Here is a 20,365-nt window from a genome sequence, read left to right as displayed (position 1 = left end):
AAGCAATTCCTTCTACTATAACAAATTTACATTTTTGAGTATTTAACAGATTAAGCATAGCACATAATCGATTAAGCAATTAATACAAGTCATAACATTTAAAAATATGACCGTTAAGACGATTATGACTATTCTTGAAAAAGGTTTTCAAACAATACACATTTTAACTGATTAAAGAAATAACCTAATCGGTTAAGTATCATACTTAAGCAAATATTGAAAACTTTTTCACTTAAATCACATCAATGCACTCAGTAAACATGTGCAAGCATAACCACGAGTTTTAATCGATTATACCTATAATATAATCGATTAAAACTTGTTGTTTTGCCACAGTTAAGCATGTATTGATATCTGATGAATCTAACAGATTATGCAAACTGTGTAATCGATTAATTCATACAGATATGTAATGTGCAATGAGTTTTCAACAAAAATTCATTTGAAAACAATGAATGCATGTCACAAATAGTTCAAGCACATATACTGATATGCCATGTTCAAGAAATTATAGAACATTTCTGTTGTCATCATCAAAAACTCATATAAGAGATATGGGTTCAGCTTTCCATAGCTCCCTCTATGAACAATTTTTACCATTATCTTAGTCATATTTTATTATCAAAATCAACTTTTTCTAGGCTTTTAACCTTCTTAACCCTCAATTTTATCTTGCTTTTATAGGTAATTACATTTTGTGTTACACTAATCCAATTATATCGCTAATCCAAATTTTTTTGTATCTAATTAAGTGACAGAAAGTTTTTTCCTTAAACCATAGAATTTGACAACCTAAAGAAGCAAGAAGAACAAAAAGTTTGGGAGATCATGAAGTTTTTCTACCATTGAGCGCTACCTCCTTGGCGCCTAAGTGCTAGCATTACAGAGGTAAGACTTATCAGTCCTGTATCCACCGTTGAGTGCTAGGAAGACAATGTTGAGCACCATTTTGTTTGCAAAACTCAACATTGAGTGCTAGGTAGCCAACACTAAGCTTCACTCAATTCATAAAATGTAGCACCGAGTAGTATGAAGGTTGATGATGCTTATGCTGATGGAGTAAGTTGTGTCCTATTTCTTCTATTTGCTTGAGAGAAGCTCATCTTTGGTTGTTGGAGATAAATTTTTTCACTCTTTCGAGAGCTTGGTGGTTTGCTAGGGCTTATGGGAACTATCCCTTCTTCCTTCTTTATCCCTATTTTCTTCCATGTTTCATTTTGTAAGATTAGGCTCTCCATGACAATGGAGAGTTAAACCCATTTTTGTTGGGGGTAGATGTAACCACTAAGCTCTCTTGTATCTTGCAAATTCTTTGAATATATATTTGTATTTTTCATTAAATGCTAGTATTCTTGTTTTTGTACTTTATGCTTGCTTTGATGTGGTCATTCATATCTTGATGCCTTGACTTATTAGGTATTGGAAAATATCTTTTGAAACCTAAACTTGGAATGAAGCTTGACCCATTGGTTATCTTAAACCCTAGTTCATAAAGTGACTTTATTTATTAGGGGTTCAAGGGATTGACTCGTATTAAGGAAATTTAGGCTAATTTTTCTAAGGGATTAGGGTTTGAGTAGACTTATGGGTTGACATTAGTATATTAATGGAGAGAATGTGAGTTTCTATATATATGAGACTGAAGTCGATGGAATCTAACCCCAACAATACAAATCCATACCATTTCTAACCTTTTCCATTTTCTAAGTGTCTTCAAGTTCCAAAGTTCATCTTTATCATTATGCATCAATTTATTTTATTGCACATAATCTCAAATTTTGCAACTATTCTTTAGTCTAGATTAGTTATTAATTATAAGATCATTCAGTATTACACGAGTCTCTTGAGAAATGATATTTATTCTTACCAATTACTACTTGTACGATTTGGTACATTTGCAAAAAAGTTAAGGATGAACTTGTTTAGGAGCAAATGTTCTCCATTTTTTCTATTGCTAGTGTTTTACCTATCTTAACTATTAGAAAACATTTTTAAAAGCTTTTATGATGTATTTAGAAAATCATTAGACAACATCCTTTAAGCATTCAATAAGCATGTTTGTGAAAATATTCAAAGCAAGTGTTCAGTTCTATTCAACACCCTTTCCTTTATAGAACTAACTCTCTTTATTAACTTTGTTAAAATCACATAAAAGATTATGTCTTTTATTATAAACATAAGAGAAATAAATGTTTATTTAAAGTACGATCGTAAATGTCATTTTATTAAAAATATATGTTTATTTTTTAAACCAAATATTATTAGTGTATTTTAACATGACCTCAAAGAAAATAAGTGTACTTTTTTTCCTAATGTACCTACTCAACTTAACAAATACACTAAATAATATGGTCCAACAAAGTCCATTTAGTATTATTGGCCAAAAGTGGCTAAATAATATTAACAGAGATATTTGTTGGTTTTATTACCGTATATTAATAGAATATATGGTTAAATATCGATAATTTGATTATACGATATCATAAATATCCTTTTATGCCATATATCAACAAAATATATGGTTAATATGGTTAAATGATATATCATTGCTTTTTTATCACACATATGGTAAGATTTTATTGTTTGTTGATATTCTCGATTTTATAACAGATTTCATGGGCCTGAAAACCCTATAAATACACGTGGTATTTCCTCAAGGAGAACACACAATTCATACCTACTACTTCATACTCATGTAGATCCTAAATCTTTTTTATTGACTTGAGCATTGAAAAGTCTTTTGTAGGTAGATCTTTCCCCTTTAGATAATGATGGATTTGATTCCAGTCATAAGGAGTATTCAAGCCACCACTTTGATCTTGTCATATATCTAAAGGTTCATGCTTTACATCCCGGTAACAACACTAGTCTAAAATTAAAGATGGAATGTCTCAACAATCTCAAAACAAACAGGTACAATCTAGAAACAAACAATCTCCTACATGGATGAATGATTATGTTAGTAATGAAGGTTTCTTCAAGGATGAGACTCATACAAACGTAATGGTGTCAATTGATCTCTTGTGTTTTGAAGAAGTTGTAAAGAGTCCCAATTGGAGGTTAACTATGGATGATGAAATCAAATTTATCAACAAGAATCAAACATGGCCACTCAATGAATTACCCATTGGGCCAAAAATATTAAAGTGAAAAGGGTTTACGAAATGAAATACAATGAGCACAAAAAGATTTGTAAGTGTAATGCTAGGTTGGTAATAGAAGCATATTCTCAAAAGCACGGAGTTGATTTCATAGAGACTTATGTACCAAAGGCAAGGATGGATACAATAAGAATGATTATTGCTTTTACTACTCATAAAAATTGGCAAATTTTCCACCTAGATGTTAAGTCAACCTTTCTTTATGAAGAACTAAGAAAATGTCTATCTAAAGAAGCCAAAAAAGTATAAAAAGAAGGGAAACAAGCATTTGGTTACAAGCTGCATAAAGTCTTGTATGGATTAAAACAAGCTCCACAAGCTTGGTTTAGTCGAATTGAAGCTCATTTTATTGATGAATGATTGTGATAACGAGCAAACTTTATTAACTAAGAAAAACTAAGGAAAAGTTATCATTATAAGTATTTATGTTAATGATTTAATTTTCACTAGTAATGATGAGGTTATGATGTCTGAATTTATAGCCTCTATGTTAAGAGAATTTGATATTATGTTAATAGAATTTGATATGTCTGACTTGGGAAAGATGAGGTTTTTTTCTTGGGATTGAGGTTCTGTAAAGGTTGGATGGTATTTATATATGTCAAAGAGAATATGCATTAGAGGTATTAAGGAGGTTTAATATGTTGAAAAGTATTGTATTATTTAGCTTAATAGTTGCTGATTGCAAATTGGGCAAAGATGGAACTAGAAATATGGTTGATGAAACTTATTACAAGCAATTGATTGGGAGTTTGATCTATCTCACCACCACAAGACTTGACATAATGTTTGTCACCTACCTCATAAGTAAATATATGGCAAAGCTAATGGATATTCATCTCCAAACAGCTAAAAGAGCATTATGATATGTAAAAGGAATTGTGGATTACGGAATTGATTATAGAACAATAGAAATGGGTGTCTTGTTTTTACTCAGTTCAAGTATTGTATCATGGTGTTCAAAGAAACTATCAATTTAGACTTTATCAATCAAAAAAGCAAAATTTGTAACAACTGTTTTTTGTGCTTGACAAGAAGTATGAATGAAAAGAATCTTAAAGGAATTGGGACATCCATACGAAGATTGTACAACTAATGTGTGTTAATAACTTAATCATTAAATTGTCTAAAATTCTTGTCATGTACTCGAAATAAACATATTAACGTGAGGTTTCATTTCTTAAGAAGTCTTGTTAAAGAGGGTATAATTGAACTAGTTCATTGCAAAAGTAAGAGTATGTGGCATATATAATGAATGACCAAAGCATTGATGGTTAACATTTTTCAGAAGTTCAGAAAGCTACTAGGAGCATGTGATATTGATATAAACTAATTTCTTCATAGTATTTAGTTTAAGGGAGGAAGTGAAAAGTTTTGTTGCAGTTTCTATTTAAATAACATCTTGGTGGTTATCAAGAAGTCCTAATCTTAGGTATTATTCGGCTGAGTTTGTTTATGTTGTTCAGTTACCACTAACCTATGTTCCCGCTAAGTAAATTGTGTTTCTTGTTACAATATGTTTATTTAAGGCAATATAATTATCAATAAAAGTAAGTCATTCTTACCTGCAATTCCGGTAGCATATCCAGATAACCAGTTTTCAACATTTGTGCGAGGATGCAACTCGAAATCTTCCATATATGAGAGATTTGGGCATCATCGCCGTTTCCAGCCAATGCTGCTCTACCTAGTGGGATGATACTATTTTCCAGAAAGTTTTTTCGAAAAAACTAAAACAAAAAATTTATGGAAATCTTCATTTGAAAATTGATTTTAAATTTCTCTACAAACTTGATTTGGTGTTAATAAATCTTTTTATATAGAATATTTCAGAATCATCAATCTGACTTGCATATAAATTTAATTTGGATGATATATCTCGAGGCATTTTATAATTATCATTCTGCAATATTTTTCTTTTTCAGAAAACTTTCAAAATATGTAATAAAGAAACTTTTTGATGTCATATGACCATTTTCAGGAATGGTAAAAGTTTTGAAAGAATATTATTATGTAACAAGCAGTTAGGGGACATTTTATTTTTGGTTCCTGATAAAAGAAAAAGAAAGAGCTCTGTCTATTTTCCTTTCCTCTGTAATGCAACCAATTAATATATTAGTGATTCGAGTGAACATCCATGAAACAATCCAAACAATAAGAACACCGACCGAAGAAAAAACAGGAATTAGATGAACAATAAAACACTTGAACGTTTATTAACAATATTTATATTGAAAAGAATGGTGTCTGATCTATTGGACCTGAAGGATACCACAACAACAGAACCAGAAAACATTGAAAAGAATCACCAACAAGTCAATCAACCTAAATTCAACCTCTCGGATGTCTAGCCATCTCCTAAAGAACCCAAACTAAGAACTGATGTTTAGAGTCTGGGAATGCATATTAGCACATCCATGCTACAATTACATTAGCAAAAAACCAAAATACCAAATACAAGCAATAAACATTAACATAAAAAATCTGAAAAGAAACCACGAAAGACTATCTATGAACAAATTAGAGTCCAATTTAATTCACACTGGTCTTGTGTTGTTCCTGCGGGCTTCAGGTATCCAACTCCTAATTAACATGGTCGGAAGGGTATGAACCCGGAGATGAAGATGAAGAAGATTCCCGCACAGCACATGCAACAACCTTCGCCCATTGCTTCAACCGAGTCTTCTTAACAGCCAAATCATCACCTATACAATAACCAACACAGCAAAAACCTCAAAATTTAACCATATAATCAAATTTGTGCAATCTTTTTCCCTGACAAACTGCCAGAATCGATATTCATTCCTAATTTTACGAAACAGTCCCATTATCCGCATTTTTTCTTCACGAATGTAAATCACAAGAAAACCATAATATCGGTTACAATGTAGAAAATTTATTTAAACCCAATTTTATGATTAACAAACTTCTAATCTCGAAGGAACTTTCTAGAAAAAAAATTGTCCATCGAATGGAATTCTAGCTGCAAACAAACACACATTCATACAAAAATGAGAGTATGAATGATGACTACTCGAACAAATTTAAATTTAAGAACTTGTCATTGGTTAGTCATACCCAACTCAATCCCCTTAGTCTCCTTATAAATTATTTGAAGTTCAAGTCTGGTTAACGGTAAAAATGTGATTAATCAATCAAATTTCTAACGAAAATCAGTCATAAACAAGTGATCAATAAATGTGTAGAATGAGAAATGTCAACGAATTAAATTTGTAGAATGACACGCAATTGTGATGACAACATGATTGAATTGAGAAGAAAAGCAAATTAAAATGAATTTACGAAGAGGGGAATTACCTGCATCGAAAATGGTGGTGGGGCTCGAAATGTCGCCATCAGAGACAAGGGAAGACGAAGAGGAGGACCTAGAGATGCTGTGGTGGTTGTACTGTTTATTAACAGCAAGGTATAGCTCCAAAGCGGGGATGGTATCCGACAGCTTCGAATCAATTTCGACCGAACCGAATCCAAACCCTAGGTCGATGCACGCCTTCAGTTCTTCCATGTCGTCCTCCGACAGGCTCTTGCTCGGCCGGTGGCGCCGCCAGTTCTCGCCGCTCACGTTGTGGTTATCCTTTCGCCGTTGCCACGCTTCGTCCCGAAGCATGTCCGGCGACCACGACTGCTGCTTATAAAGTGGCCGCGGCGGCGCCTGACTACGCCGAGACATGGTTGATTGGTGGGGAAAAGTTTCTTTGGTGGCGCTATTGGTTGTGGTTGCTGGCAACGTAATTATAGTTGACGCCTCTCTAATATTCGATTTATTTTATTCTAATTTGACGGCTTATTTGTTTTTATTTTGTTATCAAACTGAAACTGAAACGGAAACAAATAATTCGAACAGTAATGTCAATGAATCAGTGACTGAAGAAGAATGTTTTTGAATTTGTGGAATTTCCTATTCAAATATTTGGAAATATTTTTCAGAATGATTTCCGGAATAAATATTGAGGGCTATTTTAGAAAAAAATGTTATAGTTGTTGATTCCGTATTTTTGCCTAAAAGGAGATCGTTTTTGCCAAATAATCTGTTCTGTAAAGCGGTTTTATGTAAAAAATTTAATGTATACAGTCTGTACTCTATAGATCTAGATATTTCGATTAGCGAACCAAAAGAATTATGACCATATTCTCTATTAAGATTTTAGATTGCAAATAGGATTTTTCTTTCTCAGATGAAAACAAATATTTTAATTAATTTAAAGGAGATTTCCTTTTGGTCGTAACTTACAAACAGATGAACATCTGTATAATGCATGGCTACAAGTTGCCCGCTAATTATATTTATTTCACTTTTTTTCTTTACTTTTTTAGAAAACTTTTGTATTTAAGTCTATCTTTTTTTATTTTTTTTGTAAATATTTTTAAAATAATTTGAATGATTTTATTGTTGTAAAAATATGTGATAAATCTTACCCACTTGGAGAAAAAACATGCCATAAATTACTTTTAATTTTCCTTTTTTAAAAAATGTAAAAAAACATAAGTGATATATACATGTATTAATATATTTATGAGTAATTTGATAGATACTTAGAAAATAATATGTTAGAAGTGATGTAATTTAAAAATAGTAAGACTCGATTATTTTAATATTAAAAGGTTTTAATATAAATAATATTGTTATGAACCAGTCTTATATTTTTAAAATGTATATTTCTTTATAAATCACTTTTCTAGAGTTATTTGTATTAGATTTAATTTATTTTCCGTTCATATCTGTGCATTTATCTTCATATATTTATATTCTATTTTTATATTTGTATTCCGTTTATATATTGTTTCAAACAATTATATATATGAAAAATTGTACTCTCTTCTGATGGAATAAGAAATACAATTCCTATCCTTTCTTTTCTCATAACATGGTATCAGAAGAAAATTAATTTTTTATCACGTTCTTCCGCAACCAATTCTTTTCCTGTCCAGATCTTCATTTTCTACCTTTCGTTCTTGGTTTTTCTGCCTTTTTCTTCTCCTTTTATGGCTACTCCCTCTGTTACTCTCGCATCGTTGCAAGATACAACACATGACTATTACATTCATCCTAATGAGAATCCTTCATTGGTGCTTGTTTCCCCGATTCTTGAAGGTCACAATTATCATGGATGGGCTCGCTCGATGTCTATGGCACTACAAATGAAGAATAAATTTGGCTTTGTTGATGGTTCCATTCCTTGTCCAGCTGGTACAGATCCAATGGTTCAAGCATGGAAGCGTTGCAATAATCTAGTTTTATCTTGGATCAATCATTCTGTTTCTCATGAGATTGCTACAAGTATTATTTGGATTGACTCTGCTGCTACGGCATGGAAGGATCTCAAAGATCGTTTCTCCCAAGGTGATTCTGTTCGAATTTCACAATTGCATCAAGATCTTTATTCAATGCATCAATCTGATCTAAGTGTTACTGCATATTACACTAAAATGAAGATTCTCTGGGATGAACTTTGCAATTTTCGCCCTATTCCTGAATGCCAATCTTCTGCTTCTTGTTGTGTTGTTTCTAAGACAATGAAGGAATATCGTGAAAATGATTGTGTTCTTTGTTTTCTTAGAGGCTTGAATGATAATTACTCTGTTGTTCGCTCTCAGATCCTTCTCATGGATCCCTTGCCTTCTTTACCCAAAATTTTTTCGATGATAATTCAACATGAGCGACAATTACAATCAGGAATTCTTTCTCAACCTCCAGTCATGGCGTCACAAGTTTCTCAATCTAAACCTTCTTTTTCTACCTTCAATGGCAGAGGTAAACCCTCTCCTGCCAATGATTATGGCCGGGGAAGATCTTCATATCAAGGTTCTCAGGCTCGTTATCAAGGTTCTCAGGCTCGTTCCTCAGGGGGAAGGTTTGGTGCACCTCGACAATGCACTCACTGTGGCAGGACAAACCACACCATTGATACTTGCTTTCTAATACATGGATTACCACCTGATCTCAAATCCAAAAGAGTCCACAATGTTACAACAGATTCTTCTACAGTAGTTCCTTCTTATAATAATTCTCCGGCACAGTCACATTCCGCAATTTTGGGACTTTCTCAAGAGCAAATTCATGGTTTATTGGCACTTCTTCCTCAATCTAATCCCACAATCCCACATTCTACTAATCTAGTGAGCTCTCATAATGCTTCCACTTCTTCCCAGGCTCAAGGTAATATCTATTCCAAATGGATTCTAGACACAGGTGCTACTGATCATATATCTAATTCTTTGTCTCATTTTATTTCTTATCATAGAATCTCACCAATTACAGTATCACTACCCAACAAGAACTCTTCATTTGCTCATTTTTCTGGCACTGTTTCACTTAGCCCACACCTTACTTTACATAATGTCTTGTTTATTCCTAATTTTTCTGTCAATCTTATTTCGGTCACAAAGTTAACTAAATCTTTATCTTGTAAACTTAACATTTCTGAATTTTCCTGTGAAATACAGGACAAGTCAACCCTGCAGATGATTGGCAAAGCTGAAGAAAGAGATGGCTTGTATGTCATGATAGTTCCTGCACCCACACCCCTTGGTTCACCAGCTGCTATTACTTCTGAGAATTCTATTGCTTGTTCTACAATAAGACATAACTCTATAGATATTTGGCACTATAGACTAGGGCATCCTTCTTTTTCTTGTTATACCAAATTACGCAACATGTATGCCACTTTACCCAATACAAAATACACGCATTGTGATGCTTGTCATTATTCTAAGCAAAGAAAATTACCTTTTCAATTAAGTACTACTGTTTCAAAAGCTCCTTTTGATTTAATTCATGTTGATATTTGGGGGCCCTATAGTACTTCTTCTGTTGATGGTTTCAAATATTTCTTAACTATAGTGGATGATATGTCTAGATACACATGGATTAAATTAATGACAAGTAAATCAGATACAAGATCACAACTTATTGGCTTTGTTTCTTATATAAAAACACAATTTGGCATTGATGTAAAAGCTGTTAGATCAGATAATGGTAATGAGTTTGCAATGACAGATTTTTATAGACAAAAAGGGATACAACATCAATTATCATGTGTTGAAACACCTCAACAAAATGGAGTCGTTGAGAGAAAACATCAACACATTCTCAATGTTGCTAGATCTTTAATGTTTCAATCCCATTTGCCCATAATTTTCTGGTCTTTTGCTGTTCGTTATGCTGTGCAACTCATTAATATTTTACCTTCCAAAGTTTTGACATATTTTTCTCCATCTCAGCTGTTACACAATGTTAAACCTGACATTACTTACTTACGAGTTTTTGGCTCACTTTGCTATGCTTCAACTCTTCAAACTCATAGAACAAAATTTCAACCTCGTGCAAGAAAATGTGTTTTACTGGGTTTTAAAACAGGAGTGAAAGGCTACCTTTTGTTAGATTTCAATTCTAGGGAAATTTTTCTATCAAGGAATGTAGTATTTTATGAAAATATATTTCCTTTTCTTACTAGTGACAAGCACTCACCTATTAATACACAAAATTCCTTGGATTTTGTCACCAAAATTATTTCACCTCCATCACCTCTTTTCTCAGAAGTTACTGATCAACCCTCTTTACCACTTACATCTCCTCCTTCTATTGTTTCCGACCCTGTTATTTTCTCTTCTCAGCCTGTTTCTGTTGAACCTATCACTGCTACTCCACAAAGGAAATCAATTAGGCCAAAACATACACCATCTTATCTGCAGGACTATCATTGCAACATGTCATCTACTTCTTCCGCCACTCAGTCATCCACAGGTACCTTATATCCTATCTCTTCATATCTATCATATGATGCATTATCATCTCTTCATAAATCATATGTCCTTAATCTTTCCCAAGTTAGTGAACCTAAAACCTATAACCAAGCCATCAAACATGATTGTTGGAGAAATGCCATGGATCAAGAAATTGCAGCTTTAGAAAATACCAAAACTTGGGTTTTGACTGATCTACCTAATGGAAAGCAACCTATCGGATGTAAATGGGTATACAAAATAAAGAGGCATGCTGATGGGAGTATTGAACGATACAAGGCAAGGCTTGTAGCCAAAGGCTACACACAACAACAAGGTTTAGATTACTTTGAGACTTTTTCACCTGTTGTCAAACTCACAACAGTAAGATTGGTTCTAGCTTTAGCAGCTTCCAAACATTGGTATTTACATCAACTAGATGTAACTAATGCCTTTTTACATGGGGATCTAGATGAAGAAGTATACATGTCTCTTCCTCTTGGTTATAAATCTGAAAAACCAGGACAAGTTTGCAAGTTGTTGAAGTCTTTATATGGACTCAAACAAGCCTCTAGACAATGGAATTACAAGTTGACAACTACTTTACTTTCTTTGGGCTACACACAATCAAAATCAGATTATTCACTTTTTGTCAAAAGTGATTCTGCTCATATTACCATCTTACTTGTTTATGTAGATGATATAGTTTTGGCAGGTGATGACATCCAGGAAATCCAAACTGTGAAGGCTCTATTGAATGCAAAGTTCAAGATTAAAGACTTAGGCCAACTCAAGTATTTTCTGGGCTTAGAAATTGCAAGATCTCAACAGGGCATTAATTTGTCACAAAGGAAGTATGCTCTAGAGTTACTAGAAGATGCAGGATTGTTGGGGTGTCAACCTGTTTCTACTCCTATACAGCCAGGCACAAAATTTTCCAAGACAGAAGGGAAACCCTATTCAGATGTGCAGGCCTATAGAAGACTTCTTGGCAGGTTACTATATCTAACCAACACAAGACCAGATTTATGTTTCGCTGTTAGTACTCTCAGTCAATTTCTTTCCAATCCTTTGGAAGATCACTATGCAGCAGCAATAAGAATCCTGAGATATATCAAGAACAATCCAGGACAAGGATTATTCTTTCCCTCCAACACAGAACATGCTCTCAAGGCTTTTAGTGATTCTGATTGGGCTGCTTGCCCTAACACTAGAAGGTCTGTGACTGGTTTTAATGTGTTCTATGGTGCATCATTAATTAGCTGGAAATCCAAGAAGCAAGGTACTATATCTAGATCATCAACCGAAGCAGAATATAGAGCTTTAGCTTCCACAACATGTGAAATTCAATGGCTTCTGTATTTGCTCCATGATTTGAAACAACCTCTACCACAACCAGTTTCTCTGTTTTGTGACAATCAATCTGCTATACAAATTGCACAAAATCCAGCCATGCATGAAAGAACAAAGCATATTGAAATTGATTGTCATCTCATAAGAGATAAAGTTCAAGCTGGTGTAATTAAGCTCCTGTCCATTCCTACTTCAGCACAACTTGCAGACATTCATACTAAAGCTTTGCATCCAGCACAATTTCAATCTTTGTTGTCCAAGCTGAGCATTAAGGATATATATGCTGCAGCTTGAGGGGGGATATTAGATTTAATTTATTTTCCGTTCATATCTGTGCATTTATCTTCATATATTTATATTCTATTTTTATATTTGTATTCCGTTTATATATTGTTTCAAACAATTATATATATGAAAAATTGTACTCTCTTCTGATGGAATAAGAAATACAATTCCTATCCTTTCTTTTCTCATAACAATTTGAATTTTTTTAAGGGTTTTTCTTCTTTGCTTGTCGGTTTGAAGATCGAAAATCACAAGGGTGATCCTTGAGGCGAGTTCTCCACTTTCATTCAATCAGTTTTTTAGGTTATAAGTTAGTTTTCTACTTCTTTCTTGGCCGGTTTTGTCTTCAATTACATGCAGACTATCTAGGGTTGCATGTGATGTCTGAGTCAACTTTAAGAGTCTCTACTGACAAGTGGTCCTAATGGTGTACCCTCATCGTGTTTCTATTGTTCATAGGAGCAAATAAAACTTCTTGTGATTTTGAAGGTATTCTTAAGTCTATCGAGTTGTCTGGTCATCTATCAGGTAAAGAAAGCTAAATTTTTTGTTTTAAAGTTATAGATGTGATGAATATGGTAAATTGTATGTATGGTTGATGTGAGTATGTTGAATTGGTGATTTGGTGTTTGAGTAGCTGAAATATGAATGTGTTACTATGTTTGTTTATGTGGTGAAAGTAGCAAGATGTCATAGTCTATAAACATTGATTTGGTCTTAGAGGTGAAGGGGATTAACCTTGTAGGTGGTACAATGATAACCCCTTTGTTTATGACTTTACATAGTGCACGCCTACGTTGAAGCCCTATGTCAAAGACATGTATCCAGTAGTTGAGTTTAATGTCAATTGTTTGTGTGAGTATATGATTCTGTGTGTTTTACATTTTTAATTTATAATTGGTATTTTATGATTATTTTAGGTTAACTCTTTAGCACATTAGTTTACCATGTTGTCTCTTGTGTGTTGTTTGTTTCTTTTATGATGATCACCTTATTGATGTGAGTGGACGAGAGATAAGTGTTGAAGGATTTATACTGAAGGATAGTATGTTATAGAATTTCTTCTAGGTTGTGTATTAGTTATGTTTAGTTGTATTATTATGATTATTTTCTTTTAGATAACTATATATATATATATATATTATACTATATCTATATGTTTGAGACAAATACGTTTTTTTTATTAATTTTATAACACTTTATTTTTTATCATTTGTAAGCTGTTAAAATTGGGATATTACAAATTTAAAATACATATTCTATTTTTAGTATGATGGGTTATATTTTTATTCTAAAATATTATTAAAAGTTTTCAGTAAAGGATGAAGTAACTCTATTTGATATTTTTTTTGTTGTTAATCTTTATAGTATGTTTATTGCTTACTTTTCTAAAATTTACCCAATTATTTTTTATTTAACAAATGGCTTTTGAGTAATGGAGAGAAATAGTTAGATTATGGATACGGTGGACAAAAAATCTGTTTAGGTTAAACTGTTATTTTTCCTCTGCTCTAATTCATCTAAAATTTAATTTATTAAATTTTATTTTTGTTTTAGTCTATATTTTATAAGTTGAACTTTAAAATTTGGAAAATCTAAATTTCTAAGAGAGATTATATACCAAGACTTTATTTATTTTCTACTCTGCAGCTCATTTTTAACTATGAACCCTAATTCCATTTCCACATTTTTGTAAATATTTTTTAACCTCTCTTTGTTTCATGTGGTAGAAAGATGCTCATTTTCTTGGAAAACAATAAGCGTGAGAAGCTATCAAGTATAAATATATTTTAAAGAGATAAATTTTAACAAACATCGTTTAAGAAAGACGTGCAAATATATCAGGATAAGTTCTCATGTGCTGAAACTAACATATCTATCATTGATAAGAACAAAACACTGAAAGCTTAAACAACTTAATGTATATTTGCTTATTGAGGATCCAAGGAATTAGAACTTAATGAGTTATCATAAGCGCAAAGGCTCTAAGGATAGAATTTGAATATGTTTGTGAGTTGATTTTGACATGAATATGGATTTGAGATGTTTGTTAGAGCATGAGAGTGAAGTGGATGAACTTTAATCTTAACAAATTGTAAATAATCTATTATATTTACTTGCACACCAATTATATGATGAAAATACCAAAAAATATTTATTGTATTTTTGTGAACTTTATGGTCTAATTGAGTTAGAGTGCAAGAATTGTCTAGTATTACACAAGTTTTTTGAGACATAATGATATTTATCACTTGCTACATTACAATCGGTGCATTTGCTATTGGTTTTGCAACCAACAAGTTATCATTGTTTTAATTTGAAAATAACCTTCATTTTAACATCAATGAGCATAGAATGAGAACAAAATTGATTCTCGAGATGAGGAGAATTGATTCTACATAGTTAAAGAAAGATTGGAATAAATTCTGAATGCATTTTTAAAATACTAGAATCAATTATAATGATGCTAAAATCAATTATAATGGTATTGGGATCAATTATAGATTTATTTGTGTTAAAGTTGGAATCGATTGTATATGACTTAAATATAATAGAATGAATTATACAACAATGAAATCCATTCTGAATTTTTATTAAAATCAATTATACCACTCTAAATTTAATTCTGAGTTTTTATTAAAATCGGTTATATCACTATTAGAATTGGATTCTAAATTCTTATAATAGTAGTGTTTATGTAATTTTAAATGATAATTTTAATTGTATTTTAACATAATTTTTATTATTTATGTTTAATTTTATATCATATTTATTTTTAAAAGTAAAATAATAATTATTTAAATTTATCTATTAAAACTTTTTTTTATAATTTATAATACTCATTATCTTGTACACAAACTTTCATAAATTTTCCTTTTAAATCCTTTCATTCATCCACTCAAATTTCTTAATTTAAACATCTCTCCAATCCACTTTTTATCTTTTTAAATCTATTCATTTGTTATTTCTCAAATCTTTATTCCAATCAATTCAAATTCCTTAATTTAAACAACTCTCCAATTCACTTTTTATCTTTTCAAATCCATTCATTTATTATTTCTCAAATCTTTATCCCGAAACACTACTTTGTGTACAAATAAAAAATAATCAAGGGATCAAATTGGTATCTTCACTTCCTTTTTTATCATGCCAAAAAATTGTGGAGAAATGTATCATAATCGATTGTACAAATTGTATAACTTTTTATGTGAGTTTAAAAACTTTGATTTTTATTATTAATTTCTTTTGTAAATATATAATTCAAAAAAATATTAAAATAATAAATAAATAAAATTAGATAACTTAATTTTAATATCAATTACAACAATTTATTTCATATATTATATTTTAAGATATAATTTTTTATACATTAAAAATTTATAATAACTTTTTATTTAATTTTAAAAATTTATATTTTACATTTAATTATTTTTAAACCTTTATTTTATAATTATTTTAATATATAATAATATATACCCAAATTTTTTCAATCACATCTACTTCATACAAACTTCTCGAATTCATTCCCTTTCCCTCAATCCAAACAAAGGTGAATCCAACTTGGCAGAGATCCTTAGCACCGAAGCAGCAACAACTCAACATTGGATTGAAGTTTTGCTTACTACTTCCTTTGTGTTAGTATTTATCTTTGTTCCCAATTTTGATCATAACATAGTTCTGTAAGCAACTGAAGTTTGTCATTAAGCCTGAAATCGGTTACTTTTCCACAAGACCAATGCTAGCATTAATTCCGATCTAATTGCACTATATAAATTTCTTCAGTTTAACAACTGGTAAAGATTGACCTGAGACTAACAAAATTTTCTTTAATATTTTTTAGCTAATTCTAAATCAAATATGATTTTTTTCATTCTTAAAGAAGACATGAATGTACAATTTATGTCTAACTATTAGTTGCAACATATCCTTTTTTTTTGTGTTAAAAAGAAAATGGCTCATCCACTAGTCAACTATTGTGATGTCCCAAATAAGTCCAAGGCACTCATTTCACACAACTTGATACTAAGATGCATTTGTATCTTGGATGTTGTGGTTTTTACTTGTCATTAATGGTTTTTACATGTAAATGGTGAGGATAATGTTTCAGTCGTTGGTATTATTTCATTATAACATTATTATATTTTGTAATAATTTATATATTATTTAACTCTTTTTATATATTTATGTATTATATGCTATAATTACTTTATTTTTATAAACTATAGATTTAAATTTAAAACTAGATTTGAAAAAGTAATGGTTTTTTTAGAAAATATGGATTTGGAAATCCTATTTAAGTTGTTTATATGAAACAAATGGATTTGGATTTAAAATCTTATCTAAGGATTTATAAAATTCAAAATTTTTTTAAAAGAAATAGACTTTCGATTTAGAATATGTTTTGGAACAATATATTACAATAATTTGAATACTTGATATTTAAATGCTTATGTGAGGGGCTTTGCTAAAGATTGTGATCGAAACATTTTAGTGTCCACTATGAGGTATGTAAATCTCATCTTATCTCCAAATACTATAAACAACGATAAACTAATATAATATCATTCCAATAAGACGAAGACGATGAAAACCTCCCTTTGTAACATATTAGGAACATAATGAATGACCTACAAGAACAAAATAGGAAAGACAAACACAGAGCAAATGTAACTCAATATGCACAGGAGATACTTTTGTTTGTGCGTAAATAATGTGAACCATAGAAGGTTGGTAGGATCTAGATCAACCCCTCAAGGTGTAGGAAAGAGGAAACCCTTGCTTGAAGGTCCATTAATGACAAAAGCAAAAGAAGAAACAGTAAACACCATGGGTTAGACTAAAATATGCAGTAGGTAACACAAACAAGTAAAGAAATGAAATCAAAAGATGATTAAAGAAAGAGAAATGGAAGAACACACCACCTTCAATTAAAGAATCAAAGGATAAGTGCAAGATGTTTCACCATTTGAAAAAACTTTCCAAGATAAGAACCAAAAGTAAGAGAAGAGAAAACTTCAACTCTCAAATGCTTACAAAAGACTTCTTATTCATTCAACTCAAGATATCATTTTACAAAAGGTAAAGACTCCTATTTGTAGATGAGGAGCTCGTCCTAAAGAGGATTTAGAGAGTTAACTTTGCTAATCAAGAGTTAACTTCTCTAAGCATGTTTATATAAAATAATACCTTGAAATTAAGGAGATACATGTATTGGCTCCTTAAATATAGGAAAATAAATGATGAAGGTGGCTAGATACAATAAAGGGTAGTCTAAGGAAAGGAGAAAGTGTATAGGTACAAAGAATGAACCTAAAGAAAGGAGAATGTGACTAGACACATTGTATAGGAGTATAAGCTACGTTCATGCATTTAGAAACATGGAATCCTCCTAGTTTTAGATTCGTCCTTCCTTTCTCAGGTTTTATCCCTCAGGTTCTAATCCTATCTCAAATTCCTATTTGTTTATTTACAATTCTTTTGATTTCTTCTTCTAATGCCTTGAGTTTTCCTCTTGTGAGCCTCCCATGATACTTCTCTTTAATTTTTTCTTTTTTGTTCTTCTTAGTCGTGCTTCTTGTTTGAATTCCTTGTTTCTCTTATTTTCTTTCCTTAATAAGCTCTTCATCATCTTGATTCATATCAATAGAAGAAACCTTAAAAGCTCATCACTACAAGAAAAATGTGAATTACCTACCGATTTTTACATACAGATTTTTACATACAGATTTTTTTTGTTGGTAACGAGAAAATTGTTTCTTAACGATTTTCTGTATGTAAAACCTATATGTAAATTTGGCGTGTTAGGACGAGAAAATTTGTGAAGAATAAGATTTGTATGTAATGTAAGAGGATCCATATGTAAGTTAAAAAAATAATTACTTATTTACATATATCACTTCAAAACCCTCATTCTTCATTCTACATCTCACGCAAAGGAACTCACCAATAATTCTCATTATGCTCGAAGAAAAACACTCAATATCATTCCTTCTTGTTTGACTTTCTTTCCGGTGCCATCCACACTGCCTTCCACGCCATCAGTCCCTTTGACTCCCACCCCTCTCAATCCTTATCCTCTTTTCTTTGTCCTCACCATCACCCACTCTACCATTGACTCCATCATCCAAAACCATTTCTAGAAAACCCAAACTTAACTTTCTTTCCGTTGTCATCCTCACTACCATCCATGTCATCAACCTCTTTGACCCCCACCTTTCTCAATCACTTTCCTCTTTGCATTTCCCTTTCCTCACCATGCCTCACTCCACCATCGATTCCATGATCGAAGACCACTTCTAGAAAGAAAACCCTAACCTAACCATGTCCACCTCTACCTTGTCATCCCTCCTTCCTTCTCTAATCCCAAACACTAAGCCTATACCTGCTACCCCGATGAAAATTTGACTATGGTGTCATCCTGCATGACGAGTCTCACCCCCTCGCCACCTTTTATAGTATTCCCAAATCGAGCAAGGCCTTCGTTGATGACCTCACGTCCCTCATCTAGAGAGCCTTCGCATCTTCTTTAGTCCTTCTCTTCATTTCAACTATGATCTGGTAAAGATTTATAAGCTTTTTATAGTGAGAGTACATCCATGGCTTTGAAAAAGATCTTCTTAGTTATGTTATTTTCTGCAATTATACTACTTCCCCCATGACACACCTTTTCAATTCAATTTTGTGGTTCAATTTGTTTATTTTTGTGTTGTATCTTTTACCAAGGAACTGCAATTTGTGATGTGTCATATAGTGATGTGCGTAAGCTACTCCACATTCCTTTATTTCCACTAACAAAAATTCCCAAATTTGTCTTAGAATTTGGCCAAAATTTTGTCTGTGTGAACATTCTTCAGAGAAAGAAAGGTGATTTAGGTTACTAGCTAATCTGATATAGCCAAAAGAGCAAATCTACTTCAACTTGAATGGAAAAAGGTGTAAAAAGTTGGTATCTAGTTTTAAAATACTTGAAATGAAATCAAGAGTTTCTCATTGCGTCCAGTACATAAGAAACTTTGGTCGATCGACCTCATGAAAAACCTTAGGTCAGTCGGTCGATCTCTGTTATTCCCAACTTGAAGTACTTGGTCTTGAAATCCCTTAAAGGAAGAAGTATACAAGGAAAACAATCACCTCCCCTTCTCAAATATTAGGGAGACCCATCCTTTCTTGGTGTTTGGATGAGTGCGAAAATAGTGCAGAAATATGCTCAGAGTGGAAGTGAGGCCGGGGGTCGAGTAAAGCACTTCAAATGCTTGTATCTAAGCCCCGTTTAGGTGCAACTGAGTAGGCGTCATAGTAAGCTTCTTCAAATGCGCATATGAAATTCGTTAAAGAGGAGACGAACAAGCAAATCATTGAAGAGACAAGCATACAGTCTGAAGGACAACTCTCCTTTCCTTATATACATGCTCATTCCCCATGCAAACAATCAAGTTAAACATCTTGGTGCTTTCTTTAGACTCAGCAAAGTGTGTTCTCTCAGCCTACTACCTCAATTGACGACCCATACGGAAGTAGGTTACGTACTCCTCAGCCTCACGAGACGCCTAGTTAAAATCCAGAATTTCCAACTCAACGTTGACCTCGGTATCATCGGCGGGTGCAACCTTATTTTTATCTACACTGGCCACACTGTCGACCGAATCCATGTCCCGCTCGATTGATCCCAAAACAGGAGAAGTGACAAACAATAATACCAATGATGAAGAAGCGTTGTCTGCATACCCTCGACCGCTCCTTCCCTCAAACTCCTCAGACAAAGACAATTGGACACTATTACTTAAAATATGAAGAATGATTGGTCTGCAGAAAAAGGTACAAGA

At 32.2% G+C, this 20,365-nt stretch overlaps 1 protein-coding gene across 1 annotated transcript; it reads right to left on the bottom strand.

Moving 5' to 3' along the window:
* Positions 1 to 5,351: 5,351 nt before the first annotated feature.
* Positions 5,352 to 7,005, bottom strand: LOC108342306 (uncharacterized). Its single transcript, XM_017580065.2, has 2 exons — positions 6,480 to 7,005; positions 5,352 to 5,866 (listed from the first exon to the last, which is right to left on the bottom strand). The coding sequence occupies exons 1-2, from the start codon at positions 6,850 to 6,852 to the stop codon at positions 5,745 to 5,747; spliced, it is 495 nt and encodes a 164-aa protein (XP_017435554.1). The 5' UTR covers positions 6,853 to 7,005; the 3' UTR covers positions 5,352 to 5,744.
* Positions 7,006 to 20,365: the final 13,360 nt, after the last annotated feature.

The sequence above is a fragment of the Vigna angularis genome, chromosome 1 (genome assembly GCF_016808095.1).
Source record: "Vigna angularis cultivar LongXiaoDou No.4 chromosome 1, ASM1680809v1, whole genome shotgun sequence".
Lineage (NCBI taxonomy): Eukaryota > Viridiplantae > Streptophyta > Magnoliopsida > Fabales > Fabaceae > Vigna > Vigna angularis.
The sequence above is the reverse complement of the archived record's forward strand: the minus strand, read 5'-3'. Positions and strand labels throughout refer to the sequence as shown.

Excerpts from the sequence above, each read along its gene's own strand:
- LOC108342306 (XM_017580065.2), bottom strand. The coding sequence starts at position 6,852 with ATGTCTCGGCGTAGTCAGGCGCCGCCGCGGCCACTTTATAAGCAGCAG. Across the intron at positions 5,867-6,479 it reads CACCACCATTTTCGATGCAG|GTGATGATTTGGCTGTTAAG; the intron begins GTAATTCCCCTC and ends GTTATTGTATAG.